The sequence below is a fragment of the Myotis brandtii genome, unplaced genomic scaffold (genome assembly GCF_000412655.1).
Source record: "Myotis brandtii unplaced genomic scaffold, ASM41265v1 scaffold1167, whole genome shotgun sequence".
In the NCBI taxonomy this organism is placed as follows: domain Eukaryota; kingdom Metazoa; phylum Chordata; class Mammalia; order Chiroptera; family Vespertilionidae; genus Myotis; species Myotis brandtii.
Window position 1 is genome coordinate 698,739 of NW_005354039.1, and position 23,767 is coordinate 722,505.

The window sequence follows — 23,767 nt, forward strand, 5'->3', positions numbered from 1 at the left end:
GTACTCCACTCTTCACACTGTCTGCCCCCCTCAGTCACGCCCTGTATGGAGCTTGCAGAAAAGGTCCCACCCGACCTCTTCCCTATAAAGCTGGCAGAGCTGCCTTTTGTTCTGAGTTCTAGGAAGGAGATAGATTGTTGTGGTATAACTTCCCTCACATATCTCATGCCTTCATCTTTCAGAGCATGTTGTAGTCGAATAACATCTTACATGAGAAAACGCCAAAATTGTAGAAACACAGAAATCCGCTGGTCCACCTGAGACTAGGGCTTCTCAGTTCCTTGGACTGAAGCTACTTTTCTTATGTTGTTTGCAAAACTAACTCCAGCCCGAAGGGTTAATCTGATTCCCCAAGTCAATATCCCCCAAACAACCAGCCAAGAGTGTGTGTTGGTTCATTTCTGTGAAATGTGTTTCCCCAGTCACCTGGGCTGGCCTGGGCTGCATTGTATCGGCCAGCAGCTGCACTGCACTCAAACTGACAGCTACATTAAACCTTGGAATTCTGAGGCAATAAAAAGTAAATTAACTCTTATTTTTTTCCTTTCCTGGTGGAGTAAGTGAATGCATGTCTGTGGAGAAGTGAGTGAGCCTTGGTCCTGAGTGCATACCTCTAACTAGCCACTGCTGGTCTGACCAAGCTAGGATCTGGTGTCCAGCCAGGGGTCTGCTTTCCTGGTGTGTGGTGTGTTCTGTGGGGTTGGGCCACTGGGTCACCCTACAACTGCTGATCCCTGCTCACTAATCACATCACAGCTGCTGAGAGGCTCCCTTGCCACCATTCTGAGAGCCATAAACGGACTCATTGGACTCAGTTTCATACTCTCTGTCTGCTTTGTGTCTGCTAGGTGAAGAATGCACCCTAGCTTTAGTGGGATTTTGTGGGCTCTGGGAGCTTCCCCAAAATATGAATGGGGACCAGAACAAGCCAGAGGGACTTGCCTGAGCCCATAGCACTCTAGAGGGTTCATTTAGAACCAAAGTTGGTTTGCAATTGACTGGAAAACCTTTTGATGTGTCATTTCCAAAGCATTTCTAAAAGATTGGGAGCTGTTTAAAGCTCCTCAGAGCCACCAGAATTTTACTTTGGGCTACTCAGCCCAGGCCAACCTTGAATCCTTAGACTCCAAGGGCTGCTGTGGGGTGAATGTTGGAAGGCACTCCTAACTGGGATAAGGAACTAGAGCAGGAAAAAGCTAAGCTTTTCCCCTTCTACTCAGGAAACCTTGTGTTCACCCACGGAACTGACCTCTCAGCCCGGAGGCCTGATTGGGGTAAGCTGAGGTGATGATATTCCCCAGGTTCCAGGAATTACCTCATCCTTTTGCAAATATCTTAACTTTGGGGTTTAGGCATCTCACCTCTTCCTTTGAGTGTTAGTTTCCTAACACTCCCCTCTTCCCTGCCCTCTGTGGAGAGTCACCATATGGCCCATGGGTGCCTAGTTAGTTGTGTTCTTGTCTGTGGTGCCACTTTATATTTCTGAGTTGGGGACTCAGGACACACCCTATGTCTTCTGGCACCAGCTGCTGTCTTACACATCAACACTGTGGTAGGAGCTCTCATCCACTTCACTTTTGCAGGGAGTCTTAAGATTTTGGCACAAGGTGGGTGGGTGGTAATGGGCAGAGGGCAGATGTGGGCAGGGGTCCCTTGTGGTGGCCAGCAATCTCTGGGAGGAGTCAGTTTTGGTTTATCTGAGCCATAGGGGACCGGGGAGCATGGTAATGAGAACCACATGGTATCACATATTTCTTCTCTTGGATCCAAGATGGTAGGGGTAAGAGGATAAGAGAGGGATCTGGGGCCTCCCACTGTGGCAGCCATGGGTAATTTTCTGCTGCCTCTCCCTGGCTGGGGATGCTGCTGCCCACACCTCCCACCCCCAACTACATCCTGAAGCAGCCTTGACCTGCACAGCACCAACCAAGGCCCCCAAGCCAAGAATTCAGCTGGGAGACTTTTCACCTTCTTCCTTCTCACTGTCGTCTTTCCTGTTTATTTTCCAAATTGCTGCTCTGCAGCCGAGCAGTGCCTGTTGGCCAGAGCTCACCAGCGCTGTGGGATCAGACTCAGGCAGTGGGCTCAAGTGGCCAGCAGGGCACTGGGGGAGGAAGCAGGGAGCTGGAAGAGCCTCCCTGTGCGTCTCCCATGGGCAGCGCTAACCTCGGAGGCGGCCCTGAGCAGCCCTATCACATCCGGTGCTTGTCTCTGCAGCCGGGACTGGAGGATAAACTATCAGAGCTGTGGGGCAGTGTATCATTCCTCTTATTATTTTCTTCTCTGCAGATGGGGTCGTGGAAAGTTCAGTTCCTTTTAACCCTCGAAGTTCTGTTTATTCTACAGCTGGTAGCCTGAATGCGCGTTTCCCATTACATCACAAAGGGGCTCAGGCAGATCTCTGCACAGAAACGTGTTGCAACTGTTTATTTTTTTCCATATTTAAACATTTCTGACAGCCAAACCCAGCTGAGCCAAAAGATGGAGCTTTGTGAATGAGTCTGGTTGTTGGTGTCTGTGCAGAGAGAGGCTTTAAAAAACCCTTGTCCCTCCGGTGATTCTTCCCAAACATGTTCTTTTTCCTGGGCAAAGCCTGTGAAGCGAGTTACTTCTGCTGTACACGTGTGTTGATTATGTGCCGTTGTGTGATTAATGGGGCTGTGTTCCGCCTGGTTCCCAGGACACTCTTGAAAACAAGATGTTTCATTTCATTGCCTTTTCCTAGTGCAGTGATTACAGTAAATAAACCAGTGCAGGCTCCTTCCACCTGGATCCAGTCAGGGAGTCCCCACACCTCTACTCCACTTTCTCTTCCAGCATCACCTTCAATAGCATGTCCCTTGAATGCCCTCCTTTCTGCCATCCCCCCAAGTTCCTAGCCTCCAGGAGCAACAAATTGCTTAGGTCTGAAGCCCCTCCTTAGCAGATTTGGCTCATGCGCAGTAACTCGTCTGGGAAGATTCCAGGATGTATCTCATTCATATACCTCTCTTTGCTTCTTGCCTCTTGTCACTCCACCTCTTGAACCAAATTCTAAAGCTTTTTCTTTGTAATTCTTTTATGGGTCTCACTCCTTTTGGAGTACAATTTAGGATCCATAGGGTACTTGCCTCTTCCAGGCCCCCTGGTTAGGTTGTCCTCTGGGGAAGAAACCTAAGTCTGTGGACTTGGCAGGCCCTGGATCTGGCCATTTTGACTATTTGAGCTTGTCTTGGGCTTGTCAAAAGAAAGTTGTAAGGATCCTTAGCTCCCATCAAAAGAGGAATTTGAACCACAGGAGATTTTTGGCAGTTGATGGTGACAGAGAATTGAACCTTTTTATAATTCTGCCCTGGAGTTTGAACAGGGGAGAACCAGATTTTGCATTTTCAAGATTTATTCTCAGGTTCAACCAGGACCTGATGATATGCAGTTAGGATGACCATCCATTCCAGTCTGCCCAGGACTGAGGTGTTTCTGGGAATGTGGGGCTTTAAATGCTAACACTAGGATAGTTCCAGGCAAACCATAATGTTGATTACCCTATGTCTAATTTTCTACAGTCGAGAGAAAGGAGAGGGAATAGGATGGCCAAGATAGTGCTGATACGGTTCAGCTGCTGAAATGAATGGGAAGCTTGGCAGGCCAGGAATGAGGTTTTTGTTGGATGTGTATTTAATTGTTTTTCTGCTTATATATAGGAAGAGATTTCTAAAGCATTATAAGAAGGGGAAAAGCCCACAAACACATGACTTCCCTGGTGTGACTAGCCCCTCTGGCTGTGCAAGAGGAGGGAAGATTGGCGCTCTGTAGCTGTCTGCATGGCATATACTTGGCTGGACAGGAGTGGGGGAATTCTGGGAGCTGCCTCAGGCACTGGGTGTCCAGAGTGTTTGAGTAAGTGTCTTAGGCACACTGTCTGGAAAGGTGACAGGACCTGCATTAGGCAACTGATTCTCTAAATTCTTCTCTCTCTCTGGTTAGGATTAAAAACTCCCCCTAATCAATTTTAACTTTACACGGATGGACACACATTCACCAGATTGCTGCCAAGGGTGCAATTTTGTATCCTAGTTTTTTGGGTAAGATTTTCTGGCGGATGCCAGCCATAGACAACATTTGCCATAGGTACTTCCCTATTCACAAGTGCTTAGAATACTTGAACTGGTCCCTCTTTAGAGCTGCTCTTCTTTTCTTACCTTATTTCTCACAGGGTTGCTGTGGATGTGTGGTCGATGCTGGCTGATTTCTGTAACATATTGACTGCAGTGAATCAGTCTGAGGTGCCACTGTACAAGGACCCGGACGATGACCTCACCCTTCTTATTCTGGAAGAGGATCGGCTTCTCTCGGGCTTTGTCCCCTTGCTGGCTGCCCCTCAGGATCCCTGCTACGTGGAGAAAACCTCGGATAAGGTCAGCCCCAGGCCAAACATCACTCCCCATTCACCCTTCCTCTTAATTCTCCAGACTTTTTTATTCTTGGGAAGTTTTCTGTGCAAACGGAACATGATTAAGTCATTGAGAAGGGTGTTAAGGGAAAATATCGACCTTTTAGCCGCTGACATCCAGCTCTGTGTCCTGAAAAAAAAAAGCCCTCTCGACTTCCTTTGGTGTGTGTGTGTGCTTGCTGGCATGTTGTATATACGATCATTTCCTCACTTGTTTAAATAGTCCAGCTTGTGTTGGCAGTGCTCTCACTCAACTCCAAATGGTTTGCATCATGCTTAAAGCACCCTCCTTCCTCCCCCCTTCCTCCTTCCCCCCAGCCACAAAACTCTGCACTAGGAAAACAGCCAGGGCTTTTTCCCTTTTCTAAGGAGGGGAGTGATAAATAGGTGACTAGAGAGAAGCAGACACCATGTGTTAACTTACAAAAAAAACTTTTAGGAATATGAAGCATTCCCCGTTCGTTGCCTGGTTTCTATTTTTCTTCCTCTGAGGACTGATTTAACCTGAACTTTTTTCTTGTCTGTCTGTTTATAGAAAACAAAGTCCATTGCTGTTGCCCTGGTGGGGACTGTGGAACTTAGGCTCTGTTTAACAGTTGTGTCTTTGGCCAGGTGCAGAGAGTAAGGCAGTACATCTTGCTTTACATTCCCATGTAATAGTTGCTAGACTGGCGAAGTAGCACCCACAGACCCTAGGAGCAGAGTCTCCTGTGCTGTGCAGGAGAACCCTATGACTGAGCTCTCTGTGGAGTTGTTAGCATTGTTTCCTGGGAGAGAGGCCTTTGGGGAAGAGTCCACAAATGGCTCCTCAGAAAGAAGTCTTTTGACTTAGAGATGTGGGTAGATTTTTTTTTAAGACAGTAAAAACTAAATTCCAGACAGATATAAGATATTTTATATTGAATATAAATTACAAATATAAGATATTACAAATATAAGATATTTTATATTGAATATAAAAAATTTTAAACTTGTTCTTAGTAAAAAAAAACAGTATAAGTTCCTTGTAGACAAGTAAAAAGAACATTTATCTACAACCCCTCTACCCAGAGGTTACATCACTGTTATTTTTGCTGATCATACATAATCATATTTGACTAATAATATACACATACACTTTTTAAAAAATAAAACTGGGGGGTCATATGATACATACTATTTGTAATCTTTTTTTTTTTTACTTAATATTTTAAACGTATTTTTATATGTAATCATTTATATAATCCCTTAATATTCTTTTATATTCCAATTACTTCTTTAACCCATTTTTGCTTCATTGAACCAAAGGATTGTTCCCAATTTGTGCACTATCAATAGTGAAGTAATTCCTTATAGCAGAATTTTTTATATATATTCCCTTTGGTTAAATTTCTGTAAGTAGATAAAAGTTCTAGACATTGGCATACCAAAAGTCCATATTCTTTGGATGCATTTAATGGCTAGTAGATTTTGGGAATGTGAAAGTAAAAGAAATATTTATTTTATGCTTTTCCAATGAAAAGTTGGAATGAAATCTTGCTCTTCTAGTTTCAGAAGGGAATAAGAATAGGGACTTGTAGTACGTGAGACTGAGGACAGCTAACACAACGTTTACACTTTGTAAAAGATGTTCAGTTAGAAGAGAAACTGGAAAACCCTGGCTTGAGTCAGGGGATCCTGGTACTATTCTTATGTGATCACAAGGTGGTCTTGACTTCAAGGACACTTTTGAGGGTTAGCTCTTGGGTTAGCTATATTTTAGTGCAGAACAAGAAGGAGTCCTAACCAGCATCAGACTTCCTAAGCCCTATGTTCTCATCAGCTCTCCCCGTGTTAGTATATGATACATGTATATAAGATAGTATATAATATGATATGATATAATATGATATATTTGTGATAGAATACAGTTGTGATAAGTATATGATCTATGATCTAACCAGAGAAGAACACAGAGCCAGCTGTTCATGCCCTCTGCCTGTAGTAGTGATTACCAGCAGTTGTCACTCATTGAGACTAAGGTAGATCTCTGCTTTAGGGATTGTGAAATAGGCATGTCAAATATAACATCTCCAAATCCAGACTCCTGAATTTTTCTTCCCCAAACCTGATCTTTCTTTAGTCTTTTCATCTTGGTAAATGGCAACTTCGACTTTTGAGTTGCTCATATGAAAATTCTTGGGGTTATTCTTGGTTCCTCTCTCTTTCTCAAACCTCCATAACTAATCCATCAGCAATTCATGTCTCTTCACTTTCAAAATAAATGCAGATACAGCTCGTTCTTACCACTACTACACTCTAGTTAATTCATCAAAATGCCTTCTAACTGGTTTCTCTAGTTCATCCCTCCTCTTACTCCCCAGTCAGTTTTCAGCTCAGCAACTGGAATGATCTTTTTGAAACATGAATAAGATCATGTCACGTCTCTGTTTAAAACCTTCTGATGGCCGAAACCAGTTTGGCTCAGTGGATAGAACGTCGGCCTGGGGACTGAAGGGTCTCAGGTTCGATTCCGGTCAAGGGCATGTACCTGGGTTGCGGGCACATCCCCAGTGGGAGATGTGCAGGAGGCGGCTGATCGAAGGTCCCAGGTTTGATTCCAGTCAAGGGCATGTACCTTGGTTGCGGGCACATCCCCAGTAGGGTGTGTGCAGGAGGCAGCTGATTGATGTTTCTCACTCTCTATCCCTCTCCCTCTCTGTAAAAAAATAAAATATATTTTAAAATAAATAAATAAATAAATAAAAAATAAAACCTTCTGATGGCTGTTCCTCTCACTTAGAATAAAAGCCAAAGTTTTAACGGCAGCCTACAATGCCCTCAATGATTTGACACTACCTACACCCTCTTAACTATCTGACCTCAGCTCCTACTGCTCCGCATACCCAACATACTCTAGTCACATTTGCATCCTTGCTGTTCCTCAAAGATGCCTAAGAATCTTTGCACTTGCTTTCCTCTTAACCTGGGACAAACACTCTGTCCCCAGATAGCTGTGTGGCTCTCTTACTCCCTTTTAAATGCCACCTTGTTAGAGAGGTCTTCCCTAGTTACTCAATATAAGATGTTACCCACCTTTCTTTTTCTTTTATTCTGCTTTATTCTTCATGGCTGGGAAAAAATAACATCTCTTGAATATCTAGTGTGTATCAGCCCCTGGCTTAGGTATTTCATTAAGTTCTCACAATAAGCCTACCAAATAAGTGCTAGTACCTTCATTTTTTTTTTTTTTTTTTAAGAGGTGACTGAAGCTCAAGAGAAGAGTGGAGAATGATGAACTCATGGATTATCTCCATGCCTCTCCTGGAAGATTAGTATAGATGTGTCAGAGAGAGTCCTTAGGAACTTGACCTTTTAGAAATCTGAAAATGGTAGACATTTTCTCCAGCTTCTTGTGTTCACTCCCAAGAAATGTAAAATATCTCAAGGACTCTTCAGTAACAGCAACATGAGCAATGTCATTGCTGGTCAAAATTAATCACAAGTTTGGTCTGGCTTGATGCTCATTTAACAGATAATTACTGAAAATGCCTACATTACACTGTCTTACACATACAGAATGAAAGATCCAGATGTATAAGGCAGAGGTCCTCCTAGTTTGGGAGGCAGTTTGTGGCAAATACAACTATATGAGAAGCAACATAAGTTAATTTGAACCTATAATTAAGGATGAACTCTCGAAATTTTGTTGAGCTTATAGTATCTCAAGACTTTGCTTAAGGAGTACTAATTTGGCATTAACATGTTATTGTATTTCCCAAGCATGTTCTATAGAACTCCAGTTTTGTAAGTTCTTAATTGTTGGATGAATGATCCTGTAAGTTAGGGTAAAGCAGTGTTAAACAGGACTCATTGCTACAAGACTTCTTGGAGCTTTTTAATATAGCATACATTGTGAGAAGGATAGCCTTTGCAGTCATTTCCAAACTTGCTTCACTCTTAATCTTTTTGAATTACTAAACACCTTCAAGGATTAGTGTTCTGCCTAAAATAAGAAAATCTTAGTAGAAAACCCAGATATGAGATAAGCAAGCAGTGAGAAAACAGGTTGCTATTGGGATTATCCAGAGTAAGGAAAGGAGTACATATTAGGCTAAAAGCAATAGAGTGGAGCTGGTTACATTTTGAGTGAAACATCACATTGCAGATTTGAAACCAATTAGAGCCAACTAGGGGGAAGAAAGTGATCTTAAATTCATTGAGTGGCTGCTAGGCACCCAATTCCAGAGGTTAAGTAGCACATTCAAGGTCATATGGCTAGTAAGAAAGTCTAGATTAGAATCCTTATTGGTATCACTTTAAAACCTCATGTTTTGATGAATGATTTGATGTCTAGGATTTGCTTCAGAATAATCTGTGGAGGGGGCTAGATAGGAATATTAATGAAAAAAGGTCAGATACTGATTATTACTAAATATCAGTCATTATTATTGATAACATATTGATCATTATTACTAAATCTGAGTAATGGGTACATGATATCATTATATTCTACTTTTGTATATGTATGAGTTGTCCATAATAACAAGTTTTAAAAGAAGTAATAAATAGCCATCCTGAAAGCAAAACAAGTAAAACTCTTGTCCTTCCTGCCATATTATACTAGTAGTGCTTAAGTGATTGAAAAGTAATCAAACCACCTATAATAATAAAAGCATAATATGCTAATTAGACTGGACAACCTTCCGGACGAAGCCAGGGCTGCGAGGGAAGCCTGGGTCCCGGGCGCCTGCCAGTGGCCAGAGGGAAGCCGGTGCTGGCAGCTGGGGGAAGGAAGGCCTACTCTTGCACGAATTTCGTGCATCGGGCCTCTAGTAATAATAATAAAGTTAAGCTGTTGCAATCACTAATCATGTTCTAGGCACAGTGCTAACCCATTTACATGCATTTCTCATTGAAACCCCAACAACCCTATATGCCAGTGGTTCTCAACCTTCCTAATGCCGCAACCCTTTAATACAGTTCCTCATGTTGTGGTGACCCCCAATTTCATTGTTACAAATTGAACATAATTAAAGCATAGTGATTAATCACAAAAACAATATGTAATTTATATATGTGTTTTCCGATGGTCTTAGCCGACCCCTGTGAAAGGGTCGTTCAACCCCCAAAGGGGTCGAGACCCACAGGTTGAGAACCGCTGCTATAGGCAGATAGGAAAAGTGATTAAAAAAGGAACTGTTTTAGGAGAAAGATGTTGAGTTCATGTTGTGCCTTAATATAAAAAAAGCTTAATCATCATCTTCAAAAAATATGCATGTGACTGTATAGCTATAGGCGATACTAAACAAGGATCTATTTAGCAACAGGCCCATCTTTCCTTAGGCTCTAAAGCTCTAGTTATTTAATGGATACCAAAGCATTTATTTTATAAGTGGTGATAAGCATTACTCATTTTAGCATCCCCAGCTAGATTAATCTTCTGTAATATTCTTTGTTTCTCTCCATATTATTGTCTGACCAAGAAGTAAGTGAAGATCTTCCCAACAAGCTAATGCTGGGGCCACTCTTTGTCTTGATAGAGAATAAATAAATTTACATTGTAAGGTCAGTTGTAAGTCTCACATCCCATCCCAATCATCCTTATAGTCATCTTTGCTTTCTGTCTGGATGTGGGATCCCAGGAAACTTTTTCATTAAAAATATATGTAGTTGTGCTATGCCGCTGTGGCTCAGTGGTTGAGTGTTGGCCTATGAACCAATTGGTCACAGTTCGATTCCCTGTCAGGGCACATGCCGGGGTTGTGGGCTTGATCCCCAATGTGGGTTGTGCAAGAGGCAGCCGACCGATGATTCTCTCTCATCATTGATGTTTCTATCTATCTCTCCCTCTCCCTTCCTCTCTAAAACCAATAAAAAATATATTTAAAAAAATAAGTTTAGAGTATCTGACTTTCAGTGACTCCACTCTCTAACCTAAAATAAAGTAAATTAAAATGTGTATTTGAGGTTAAATGAGGCTTAAATTATCCAACTTTTGGAAGTACTAGCTTATCTGCTTATTTATTTATTAAATGACATATTGGGCATATTGTTTGTTGTTCATATAATTACCAAAAAAATGTTTTAAATAGAAAATAAAGAAAAGCACAAGAAAATAAAAATCACCTATAAGCTACCACCTAAAATTAACCAGTGTTAATAGTTTAGTATATTTCCTCGAGTCTTTTCCTACTCATGCTTATGTGTGTATTGCTTGCATAAAACTAGAACCATTCAATGTATTTTTTGTTCTTGTTTTATGTTTTATGCATATAGTTTGGGTGGAAATGTTATCTTTGTTATATTGTGGTCCGGAAAATATTTATTGTAAGTACAAGTTACCAGTGACTAATTTTTTTAAAAACCTTAAGTTCTTTATTCTCAAAGTATCAATATCATGCCCTGGCCAAGTAGCTCAGTTGGTTAGGGCGTCGTCCCAATATACCACATTTGTTGATTCGATCCCTGGACAGGGCACGTAAGAGAATCAACCAATGAATGCATAAATAAGTGGAACAACAAATCGATGTTTCTCTCTCTCTCTCTCTCTCTCTCTCTCTCTCGCGCTCTCTCTCTCTCCCTCCCTCCCTCCCTCTCTCTCTCTAAAAATAACACACCTATTTACATCCCATATTTAAAATGTGGAAATTAGGACTGTTTATAATATGTATTTTCTTTTTCACCCAATTGTATTATGTTTCTAAATTTACAATAATTATTAAGAATTAATTTATATTAAGTGCTCACCATCAATCTTTCTAATCGATGGCTTTCTCGTTTCTGTGTTATTTATTTTCATTCATTTGTTATTCAAATGCAACATTGAAGAATTTTTTGTTGTTGTTGTTAATCCTCACCCGAGGATATTTTTTCCATTGATTTTTAGAGAGTGGAAGGGAGGGGGAGAGAGAGAGAGAGAGAGAGACATCCATGTGAGAAAGATACATCGATTGGGCCTCCCACATGTGCCCTGACAGGGGCCAGGGATTGAGCCTGCAACCGAGGTATGTGCCCTTGACTGGAATCGAACCCATGACCTTCAGTCCATAGGCTGACGATGCTCTAACCACTGAACAAAACCAGCTAGGGCAACATTGAGGAATTTTTTTCAGCAAAGATGTCATGGATGCTTTTTAAAAATTAAGATGACTTGTAAAATACAGTAGTCGTATTTTATGCAAAAGAATACTTATGCAAAAGAATCAAACAATTCACAAAAATAATATAAAGTCAAAAGCCAGCATCCAGGGATAACTGCTGCTAAAAATTTACTACTAATATTTCTTTCTCTCTCTTTTTTGTTTTGTTAATCCTCACCCCAGGATATTTTTCTCTTGATTTTTAGAGAGAGTGGAAGGGAGGGGGAGAGACAGAGAAAGAGAAACATCAATGTGAGAGAGACACACGGATTGGTTGCCTCCCACATGCACCCAGACCAGGGCTGGGGATTGAGCCTGCAACCAAGGCATGTGCCCTTGACTGGATCGAACGCATGACCCTTCAGTCCAAAGGCCGACGCTTTATCCACTGAGCCAAACCAGCTAGAGCAATATTTGTCTTTTTAGACCGCTTCTGTGCCCATTAAAACATGTTTGTACACATATATACATATATGATCAAAATGATCTCTTCCTTACTTTGCTCTTTTTGTTAATATTTATATTAAGGACATTCTTCATGACTAGTTTTTTAATACTTGAAATTGTTCTTATTTTGTTTTTGCACATGAATGGCAACTTAGCTTAGGTTTACTTTTTTTTTTTCTTAAAGCTATAGATATTATTCTATTACATTAATGGTTAAAAAAAATTGGAGGCCTGGCCAGTGTGTGCTCAGTGGTTGAGTATCAATCTATGAACCAGGAGGTCATGGTTCGATTCCCAGTCAGGGCACATGCCCGGGTTGCGGGCTCCATCCCCAGTAAGGGGCGTGCAGGAGGTAGCCAGTCAATGGATTCTCTCTCATCATTGATGTTTCTATCCCCCTCTCCCTTCCTCTCTGAAATCAGTAAAAATATATTTAAAAAAGAAAAAATTAGAAAAAAGTCCAATTTCCCTTTTTTTGTAGGTAATTTTTTTTGTCTAACATGGGTAATTTTTTCTAATCTTGAATTTCAAATTGTATGAAGATTTATTTAGTTGTTAGGCTCTGCACTTTAATTTTTCATGGTACCTAGTGAGCTTTTTAAATATGCACATCCAGCCTGTCTTTGGACCAGAAAAGTTTTCATCTCATGTCCTTGATTGCTAATGTTCTGTTTGTTCTATTCTTTTCTTTAATATTTCTGTTCTCCCAATGTATTGGATCTCCATTCTTTGTCCTCTGCATCTCTCTTCTGTCATCATTTTAATTGCTTTCTGCCTTGCCTCTGAATTCTTGAAGCACTCCTCAAGTTTGTCCTCCCTACAATTGATTCACATTTTTATAGTGCTGATTCTACTCCTTACTTCTTCTAATTCACTGTTTCAGTCTGCTATTGCATTATTTGTCCCCTTACATTATTTTCTTAACCTGTAACCTTTATATATTTTTTCCTGCCTTTTATCCAGGTCCCTTTGATCTTTGTTTTGTCACTTATCTTTCAGCATATTTCACAGGTTCTATGATTTTAGAAATTCAATTTTTAAGAATAAAACAAAACAGATACTGTCTTCTTCACCTAACATCCCTCCCTCCAAATATGCTTTGTTTCTCCATCTCTTTGAATGCTATGTTCTCCCTTTTTTATGTTGCAGATTATTTTCATAGGCCCCAACTAGAATTTCTACAATTGATTTTGGCCATTTATACTTTTTTAAACAAAGAAAAATTTACTCAGGTCTGATGTTTTCTCCAGATTAGGAAAATTCTCACTATATGCCTTCTTTGTCTCCAAATATTATTTAGAATCCCCTTCTCAAGTCTAAAGGTAGTTGATAAAAGTTTATAATACTAAGTCACCACCCTAAAGGGAGTGAGAAGGAAGCCAGGTGGTGTGCATCTCAATAAATGAATTTATTTTCTACATTTCCTGTTCTGTATATAGTAGAGCTACTATACTAGAGCTAGTTTCCCTTGTGCAGCCTTTGTTTCACATAAATGATATGGCAATTTCTGACCTCCTTCCTAGAGCTGTGGCCTCTCATATCAAGAAAAAATTCTGCTCTCTAGCCACTTCCTTTGGGCCTCTCTGAACTGTTGATTATGAGTGGTACTGCTTTGTAGCAGTGAAAAAACTTCCAAGTAGTGTTCTGCATCTGCCCCATGTCCTCGCACTTTGTGGTAGGCAGACTTTGTAGTAGGTAAACCAAAGGTGACCCACGTTTTAATCCCTGAAACCTGTTAAATGTAACCTTACAAGGCAAAAGGGCCTTGTGTGTGAGATTAAATTAAAGCTCTTGAGATTGGAAGATGATCCTGGGTTATCCAGGTGTAATCATAGGGGTCCTTATGAGGAGGTAGGGGTGTCTGAGTTAGAAAAAGGAGATGTGATGATAGAACCAGAGGTCACACAAAGAGATTTGGAGATGGTATGCTGCTGGCCTTGAAGATGGAGGAAGGGATCGTGAGCCAAGGAATGCAGGTGGCCTCTAGATGCTAGAAAAGGCAAGGAAATAGATTCTCCCATAGAGCCTCCAAAAAGAACACAGTCTTGTCAACACCTTGGTTTTAGGAATTCTGACTTCCAGAACTGCAAAATAATAAATTATATTGTTTTAAGTCATTAAATGTGTGGTAATTTATTATAGCAGCAGTATGAAACTAATACACCCTTCAAACTGGAGAATTTTGCCAGGCTCTTCATTGTTTACTTCTCCTGCAGCTTTCTTTTTCTTTTAACCTTTTTAATTATGAAATAAAAATATGAAATTGCAGACAATGAAGACTCATCACAAAGTGAGCAATGGTATAACCACCAAGCAGGTAAAGAAATAGAATGAGCCCTAGCCAGTTTTGCTCAGTGGGTAGTGTCAGCCCTTGGACTGAAAGGTCCAGGGATTGAAGGGTCCCAGGTTTGATTCTGGTCAAGAATGTACCTCAGTTGCAGGCTCGATCCCTGGTTCTCTGGTCAGAGGTGCACCAATCACATCGATGTTTCTCTCCGTCTCTCCCTCTCCCTTCTATTCTCTCTAGAGATCAATGGGAAAATATCCTCGGGTGAGGATTAACAACAAAACAAAAAAGAAATTGAATGAGATAAAGATGATTAATTACCAGTTCCATTCAGCTTATGTTGGAGGTCCTAGCCAGTACAGTAAGATAAGAAAAAGAAATAAAGTATTAAAAAGATGATTGAAAAAGAAAAAAGTAAAGCTATCTTTATTTGCAAATAATGTGGTACATGCTTAGAAAATCCAAAAGAAAATAAGGATAAATCATTAGAATTAATAAGTGCATTTAACATAGTTACTGGAGCCCTAGCTGGTTTGGCTCACTGGATAGAAGTCGGTCTGGGGACTGAAGGGTCCCAGGTTCGATTCCAGTCAAGGGCATGTACCTTGGTTGTAGGCACATCCTCAGTAGGGGATGTGCAGGAGGCAGCTGATCGATGCTTCTCTCTAATCAATGTTTCTAACTCTCTATCCCTCTCCCTTCCTCTCTGTAAAAAATCAATAAAATTATTTTTAAAAAACAACAACATAGTTACTGGATATAAAGTCAGTATACAAAAATCAATTCCATGTTTACAAACTAACATCAAACAAAAGAAAGTTTTTTAAAAAGTTGCTTTCTTAAGAAGGGAAGCTGTGAATTGGCTCTTAATGACCTCCTTCTAGCTATCTATCCATCTGGCAGTAATTCTTTATGTTGATAGCAGATGGATGGCATTTTCCCATTTAATAGATATTGACTGACTGCTGTGCATCAGACACTTTTCTAAATAACAGCCATAGCAGTGAATAGTAGACAAAGGAGGAATCATGGAGTATGGGGGATACACTCTGTGTAATCAGTTTGATCACTTCACTTAGGACATTGGAAGTAGAGCTACCTCAGAAGTCTGTGCTTTTTATAGTTTTTAATTATAAAATTAATCTTTGTATTATAAAATAGATATTCATTTTATAAATACTAGAGAAATCAAGGTTAGCAATAAGGAAAATAAAAGATCCTTGATCCTGCCCTAACTGGTTTGGCTCAATGGATAGAGCTTCGGCTTGCGGACTGAAAAGTCCCAGGTTCGATTCCAGTCAAGGGCATGTACCTTGGTTGCGGGCACATCCCCAGTAGGGGGTGTGCAGGAGGCAGCTGATCAATGTTTCTCTCTCATTGATGTTTCTAACTCTCTATCCCTCTCCCTTCCTCTCTGCAAAAAATCAGTAAAAAATATTTTTAAAAAAAGATCCTTGATCCTTGTATAATGGTTGGATAGGTGGACGGACAGATGGACAAATATGAAATTTTTTGCTTTTTAACAGAAATAGAATCAAATTGTATATACTGTTTTGTAATCTACTTTATTCACTTAGCAATAAATATATCCTGAATTTATTTCCATGTTCACCTACAACATGAAGTGTAATGGCAGCATTATATCAACTTCTTTGGACATAACAAAATATTTGTTTAGTCCCCAATCATTAGACATTTTAGGAAGTTAATGATTTTTCAGTTTTATAAATGATGCCATCTCAAGAGATCTTATACAGAAATCTTTACATATATTAGTTCATAAAATAAATTTTCTAAGTGGAATTAATAGGTCAAAGAGAGTATGCAGACTTTTAAGTCTTTTGATAGATAATGCTGAATTGCCCTCCAAAAAAAGTTATAACCGTTTAAATTGCAGAAAATGAGTGTCTGTGTACTAGCATTTTCACCAATCCTGAAAGGTTTAATATTTTTGTAACTTTGCTAGAGATGTGCAAAAATGGCATTTCACTGTTCTTCTTTTCATTCTTTGATTACTAATTGGGTTGATTTTTTAAAAGTTATATGTATTTTTACATATAATTATATTAAATTGCCTTATGTTCTTTGTCATTTCACCATTGGAATGCTCATTCATTTATTTATTTCTTAATGATTTATAAAGCTATTTGTGAATAACTTTTGAACTTTTTAAAAAATGTTTTGATTGATTTTTTTAGAGAGGGAAGAAGGGAGAGGGATAGAGAGATAAAAACATGGATGAGAGGAACATGATCAATCGACTGCTTCCTGCACGCCCCCTTCTGGGGATCAAGCCTGAAACCCAGGCAGGCGCCCTGATCTGGTATTGAATCTGTGACCTCTTGGTTCATAGGTTAATGTTCAACCACTGAGCCACACCTGCCAGAAGCTAGACACTGTTTTAATGCTTTATATCTCATTTAAATTTCACAAAAGCTGTGTGGGAATTTGGACTATAAGAAGAATTTGCTCAGGATGGCAGCTAAGAATAAAGGAGTCAAATCTGAGCAATCCACATCTAGAGCACAGAGTCTTAATTGACTATAAATGCAGTAGAACAGTGGTTGAACAAGCATATTGCTTAGTACTTCTAGTTCTCTTCCCAGCTTTGACAGTTCTTTATTTTCACTGGGAGGTTGATTTCTCACCCAGAGCTTGGGAACTATTGACCTGGTTTAGGGAGATAATTTTCTGGTCTCCCATAATAGTTTCTGAGGATGAGAAGTAAAAAAAAGTTCATGTTAGGGGAATGAATGCTCAGATTGCATTTATCTGTTTCTTTCTCTCTGGGTTGGATGCTCTTCAAATCTTGGAATGTTCTGGGTCCTAAGATACCTGAGTACCTAGAACATCAATTTTCAACCTTTTTCATTTTGTGGCACACATAAACTAATTACTAAAATTCTGCAGCACGTTAAAAATATATTTTTGCCAATCTGACCAAAAAAAGTATAATTTTGATTCATTCACACCAGACGGTTTTTATGTTGGCTATTGTCATTTTTTTATTTGACAATCTAAAGGAAAAGAGGTCAGTGCCCCTGACTAAATAGTCAAGTATTACATGTTTTAAAATTCTTGCAGTATATCAGTATGCCTGCTATGGCACAGTCATTGAAAATCGCTGGTCTAGAATATGTGTCTTTGGAGAGAGAACTTGATTTATTTTTGGCAAACCCATGAAAGTGCTCTAAGAGGGACTGAATATATACACAGGATTATATGCATCATTTTGGAAGTGTGTCCAAAGGCAAAAAAATCTAAGAGTAGTGTTGAGGAACTTCCAAGGACAATGCCCTGCACTCCAGACTTTGCAGGCAAGATTTCTTATAGATAAACAGTGACTCTTGGGGATAACTGATATATAAAAACCAGAAAGTCGGCGCTGTAAGCATGCCTTCCTATCTACATGCATCCATACAAACAGTCTTTGGCTCAAGACTTAATAAATATGGGCCATAATAAAAAATGAAATTGAAATTTATAACAGGAAAATGTATAATACTTACCTATTGATTGACATAATCTTCTGCCTCATACTTCTTCAAACTGGAGAATTTTGCAAACAACCAAAATTCCCATAGCTTTTTAAATTTTCTTTACTAATCTTTCCTGTATGTAAAAGATTATGTATTATATTTTTACTTCATAATTTTACCTGAAAAAAATTTTAAATTTATATCTTTACTGTATCAACTTGTTGATAATTTCCATATTATAAAATCATACATCGAATGTATTTATGTATGTATATACCTATATAAAGACCACCCCAATCAACATGTAGAATATTTCCATCTTCCCAAAATATTCCTGAGTGCCCATTTGCAGTTAATCTTTCTAGTCTTCCTCCCTGGCCCAGGCAACCACTGATCTAATTAATTTCATTATAGATTAGTTTTTCCTGTTCTAGAATTTCATGTAAATAGAATCATACAGTATGTCTTTGTTCTTTCACCCAGCATAATATCTATGAAATTCATCCATGTTGTGTTTTTCCAGTAATTCATTCCCTTTTATTAATGAGTAGTATTCCATTGCATGGATGTACCACAGTTTGTTTATCCATTCACTTGACAATGAACGTTTGGTTGTTTTTAATTTCGACTGTTATGAATAAAGATGTGTACACTAAAGTACAAGTCTTTTTGTGGATATATGTTTTCATTTCTGTGGGGCAAATAGCTAGAAGTAAAATTGTTCAGCCATTTAAGTTTATATCTAATTTAAAGGAACTACCAAACTATTTTCTGAAGTGATTGCACTATATTGTATTCCCACTAGCAATGTATCAGAGTCCCTTTGTTTCGCATCCTTGCCAACACTTGGTATTTCTAGTCTTTATAATTTTAGCCATTCTAGGAAGTGTGAAGTATCTCAGTTTTGATTTGCATTTCCCTAGTTAATGATGAGCATCTTTTCATGTGGGTATTAGCAATTCATATATCCTCATTTGGGAAGTGTCAAATCTGTTGCCCATTTTTAAAAAATTAGGATATTGATGTGTTTGTATTGAATTGTAAAAAGTTCTTTATATATTCTGGATACGAATCTTTGTCAAATGTATTTCCTGTGAATATTTTCTTGCAATGTGTGGCTGGCTTTTCTTTTCTTTTCTTTTAATATATTTTATTGATTTTTTTTACAGAGGAAGGGAGAGGTATAGAGAGTTAGAAACATCGATGAGAGAAACATCAATCAGCTGCCTCCTGCACACCCCCTACTGGGGATATGCCCACATCCAAGGTACATACCCTTGACTGGAATCGAACTTGGGACCCTTCAGTCCGCAGACCGATGCTCTATCCACTGAGCCAAACCGGTTAGGGCTGGCTTTTTCTTTTTTAAAACAGAATCTTTAAGAGTAAAAATTTTTATGAAATACAGTTTTTCAAAATTTTTCTTTATTATTAGTACCTTTTCTATTTTAAGAAATTTTCTTTTGTCTTCTTAACTATATCCTTTTTAATTTTTTTCAGTGGTTTTTCTAGGACTAACAATTTACATTCTTAACTTTTCATTATATATTTAGGGTCAGTATTGTATTTTACACTTTATACCTTATGCTTCCTGTTTCCTGCTTCACACTGCAAATGTAATAACCTTAAAACAGCATAAGTCCATTTACCCATTCCCTTTTGTTTTGTGCCGTTGTCTTACCTTTTACTTTTTATATGTTATAAACCCTGTACCATGTTGTTATTTCTACCTAACTGTTGGTTTAAGTAAATTAGAAACAAAAAGAAAACATAATACTTTTATATTTACTTACTGGTACTCTTCATTATTTTCAGTAGATCCAAGTTTCCATTTGATATCATTTCCTTTGAGCCTATAGGACTTAAGCAGGTTGGCTGATGACAAATTCCCATAGCTGTTTATCTAAAAAGTCTCTATTTCTTTTTATTTTTGGTTTTAAAGGATTTTTTTTTAACTAGATAAAAAATTCTGGACTGAAGTTTTTTTCTTTTAGCATCAAGATGTTATTATTACCTGGCACCCACTGTTTTCTCGTGAGAAATCAGCATTCTTCTATCTATGTAATATGTTATTTCGTGGGGGTTGCTTTGAATATTTTCCTTTTTCTTTTAAAGAATAGTTTATTGATTTTTTTTAGACAGAGAGGAAGGAAGAAGAGTAAATGTGGGAGTATAACATTAATCGGCCGCCTCCTGCATGCCCCCCTATTGTGGGAATCAAGCCTGTAACCTGGGCATGTGCCCTGACCGACCCAGAAACCACGGGACAATGCCCAACCAATTGAGCCACATAGGCCAGAGCTGAATATTTTGTTTTTATCTTTGGTGTTCCAAAGTTTGTTTGGGATGTACATAGGTGTAGTTCTTTTTACATTTATCCTGCTTGATGTCCACTGATCCTCTTAGATTTGTAAGTTGGTATTTTTCATAAAATTTGGGGTGTCTTTCAAATTCTTTTTTTTTCTCTGCCTCAGTTGTCCTCTTTTGGGAATTCCAATTAGTGTATATTAGAAACTTTGATATAGTCCCCCAGATTTGTGAGACTCCATTTATCTTGTGTTTTTCTCTCTACTCTCTGATTAGTTTCTATTGATCTGTCTTCAAGTTCACTGACTCTTCTTCCATTTCCAATATACTTTTAAACTTAAACTTATGCTTAAACTTTTTTATTTCATTATTTGGCTTTTCAGTTCAAGAATTTCTCCTTGGTTCTTTTTCTCTGTTTACATTTCCTATTTGTTTGCTCATTCAGATCATATTTTCCTTTAATTTTTTGAACCTCTTTCCCATTAATATTTTAGACATATTTATAATAGCTGCTTTAAAGTCTTTGCCTGCCAGTTCAACATCTGGGGCATCTCATATTTGATTTCTACTGACTATGGATTGCATTTTCCTATTTTCTTTGTGTCAAGTAATTTTTTTATTTTTTAGAATTTTTATATAAAAGTTTATTTGAGCAAAACTGACCCATGCTGGGGAGCAAGCTCTCAAATGCTCTCTATTGATTTTTGTTTAAAATCACTAGAGATTGTGGATAATTTGTTAGAGAGATTCTGGAGCTTGTTATCTTCCTCTGGAGAGTTTGTTTGTTTTTTTATATTAATAGGCAGTTAAATTACTGCTTGATCATCTTGAACTTGTAGGATTGGTTTTTACACATTATTAGTGTAGTTGTGTAGAAACCTAGGATGTTTCCTAACTTCCAGTATCTTAGTGATAGTCAACCTCCAAGCCCTGACTACCCTGCAGATTTTGTTATAGGCTGGGTTTTAGGATCTATGATGTCGCTTTAGACTAGGTCTAATTCTAGGGTTTGGCCTTTCTGAAATCTTGGATTTAACTCAGAAGTGTTAAAATCTCTTCACACTGACAATGTTGAAACTCCACCTCCCCCAGGCCTTAGGCAGGGTTCTTCCTCCAACACTGCTAGACCTCTGATATTCTCTGTTTGTCTCTCAGCCCTATAGCACCTGCCATCTGATAAGCATTTGGTGGTCTTGGCCTGCATATGTACCATAATTTTCTTGGGATTTAGCTTTCTGTGTTATGGTTGGAGAATTATTTTTAAGCAGAGGACTCTGTGATCACAGTCATTTCAGACGATAAGTATAGAGAAAGATCCTTTATTCTGCTTGTACAGAAATGCATGCTAATGCATTTCTTCAGGGATCACAGTCTTGCACTGCCTATTGTCCACTGCCTAAAAACAGTTGCCTCATGTATTTTATAGCTGTTTATGATGGGAGGACTAGTCCAATACCAGTTATTCCATCATGGTCAGAAACAGAAGGTGGACTGTCTTTACTTTGTAATTACAAGAGTAATTCATTCTCTCTGCGATAATATTAAAATAATACAGAACTATCTATATATATAAAAGGCTAATATGCTAAGTGTCCCTCCGACCATCTGACCGGTCACTATGACATGCACTGACCACCAGGGGGCAGACGCTCACTGCAGGAGCTGCCGTGAGGCGCACTGGCCATTTACAAAGAAATGGCACTGCAGACCTGGCGCCGACAAAGCAGTACTCGGCTTCCCCCAAGTGGAACACAGGCCCCGCCACCACCCTGGAGCAACAGTCCACCAAATTGCAGCCCACGCTGCTGAGACCCCATGGTGCAAAATGCAGCCTACAGCCCAGCCCAGAAAGGGTGTCTGTGGGCACTGGGTAATGATGTCACGTAGCAACTCCCAGCTTCCTCTTCCTAGCAACTAGCCTCCTTGGAGTTTCTTCAGCCCGGGAACACATCTTGCTTTATAGCCAGCTGCAAACATTTTACACTTTAACCAAATATTTGTGAAGCGTTTTCACGTGCCTCATCTCATTTGATCCTCACAGAAGTCCTGGAGTAGGTAGATAGGAGACTCCATAGAATCCTATTTTCTTTTCATTAGCCGGAAAACAGAGATTTAGAAAGTTTAGAAACTTGACTGACTGAAAAGAAGAAATGATGGAACTTGGAAATGACTTAAGGTTTCTCACTGCGCAGAATATAGTCAAACACTGCTACAGTTAAATATTTTACCCTTTGTTCTCCCTGCGTGATCTACAATAATAATGTGCTTCATGTTGATATTTACTGCTGTGTTGCTGACAATTATCTGAAAGAGAAGTTTGGGTGCTTCACTGGGCTGGGAAAAGTTTAGCTAAATCAGAAAGCAAGTCTCATTAAGCAAGTTTATTCTATATTTATAAAAGGCTAAGTTGACTTGTGCATGCGGGATACGTATAAAGCTCCCGCTGGTGCCAATAGTACGTGTGTGTTTTGATCTGTCATTGTTGATTGTGAATTTGGTTGACACTTCTATTATAGAGAAAGGATGAATAGCAATATTGAAATATTTCTTATAATTAATTTCCTTTCAGTGTGCACGAATTTGTGCACTGGGCCACTAGTAGAAAATAAGAGTACAAGTCCCTCCCTTCGCTTCCACAGATGATTGCTATTAACAGTTTGGTAACCATCCTTGCAGATATACATACACAGAGTATTGATTTTTCTAATAAAATGAAAATGCATGCTATATACACATTACTTTCTTTTTTGCTTAATATACCTTTGAACTGTTTCTAAATCAGAACATATAAATCTACACTATTCTTTTTCAAGTTACATCATATTCTATTGTGTAGGTATAATTTATCCATCTGTTGTTTAGGTGATTTTTAATTATGTTCACTTTTGTTATTACAAGCAGTGCTGAAACGAACTTCCTTGTTCCTACAAGTACTTAAAATACTTGTGCACTACAGAACTGTTTTTGTAGAATAGGTTCCTACAAGTGGAATTGCTTTATCAAAAGATACACAAGTTTACTATTTTGACAAATACTGCCAAATTGCCCTTTAAAATGATCATACCAATTTACACCTCTATTAATAATATATGAGTGTCTGATTCTTCATACTCTCATCAGTACTGTGTATCATTATCACCATTTTCAACTTCTGCAAATTTTCTTGGTTAAAATATATATATATTTTTTAAAATAATTGAGACTATTACAGATGTCCCCCATTCCCTTCTGCCGTAGCCCCTCTCTACCCAGCCTCCACCCCAGACCTTCACATTGTCTGAGTCCATGGGCTATCCATGTATGCATATGTGTTCTTCAGTTAATCTTTTCCAGTCCCACCCACCTCCCTCCCTTCTGAGAACTGCCAGCCTGTTCCATGTATCCATGCCTCTGGTCCCATTTTGTTCATCAGTTTATTTTGTTCATTAACTAGCATTTCTTTACTAGCAGAATAAAGGATCTTTCTCTGTATTTATCGTTTGTTTATATTTCTTTCTCTCAGACTTGCATATTTATGGCTTTGTCCGTTTTTATATTGTTATTTATTATTCTTATTGATAGATTATATTTTATTTACTATATGTTGGTGGATATTTTCTCCTGATTTGTAGCTTGTTTTTAAAAAAATATATTTTAATTGACTTTAGAGAGAGGAAGGGAGAAGGAGAGAGAGAGAGAAATATTGATTGGCTGCCTCCTGCAGGCCCCCCACTGGGGA

General features: G+C 38.8%; 1 protein-coding gene across 2 annotated transcripts in view; it reads left to right on the forward strand.

Annotated features, from left to right (window-relative positions):
- Positions 1-23,767, forward strand: part of SMG6 (SMG6 nonsense mediated mRNA decay factor) — a 210,132-nt gene that overhangs the window by 101,016 nt on the left and 85,349 nt on the right. For both annotated transcript variants that reach the window (XM_005858302.2, XM_014529296.1), the window contains one exon: positions 4,193-4,394. In XM_005858302.2, coding sequence (XP_005858364.1) covers positions 4,193-4,394 — 202 coding nt within the window. The remainder of the gene's footprint in view (positions 1-4,192; positions 4,395-23,767) is intronic.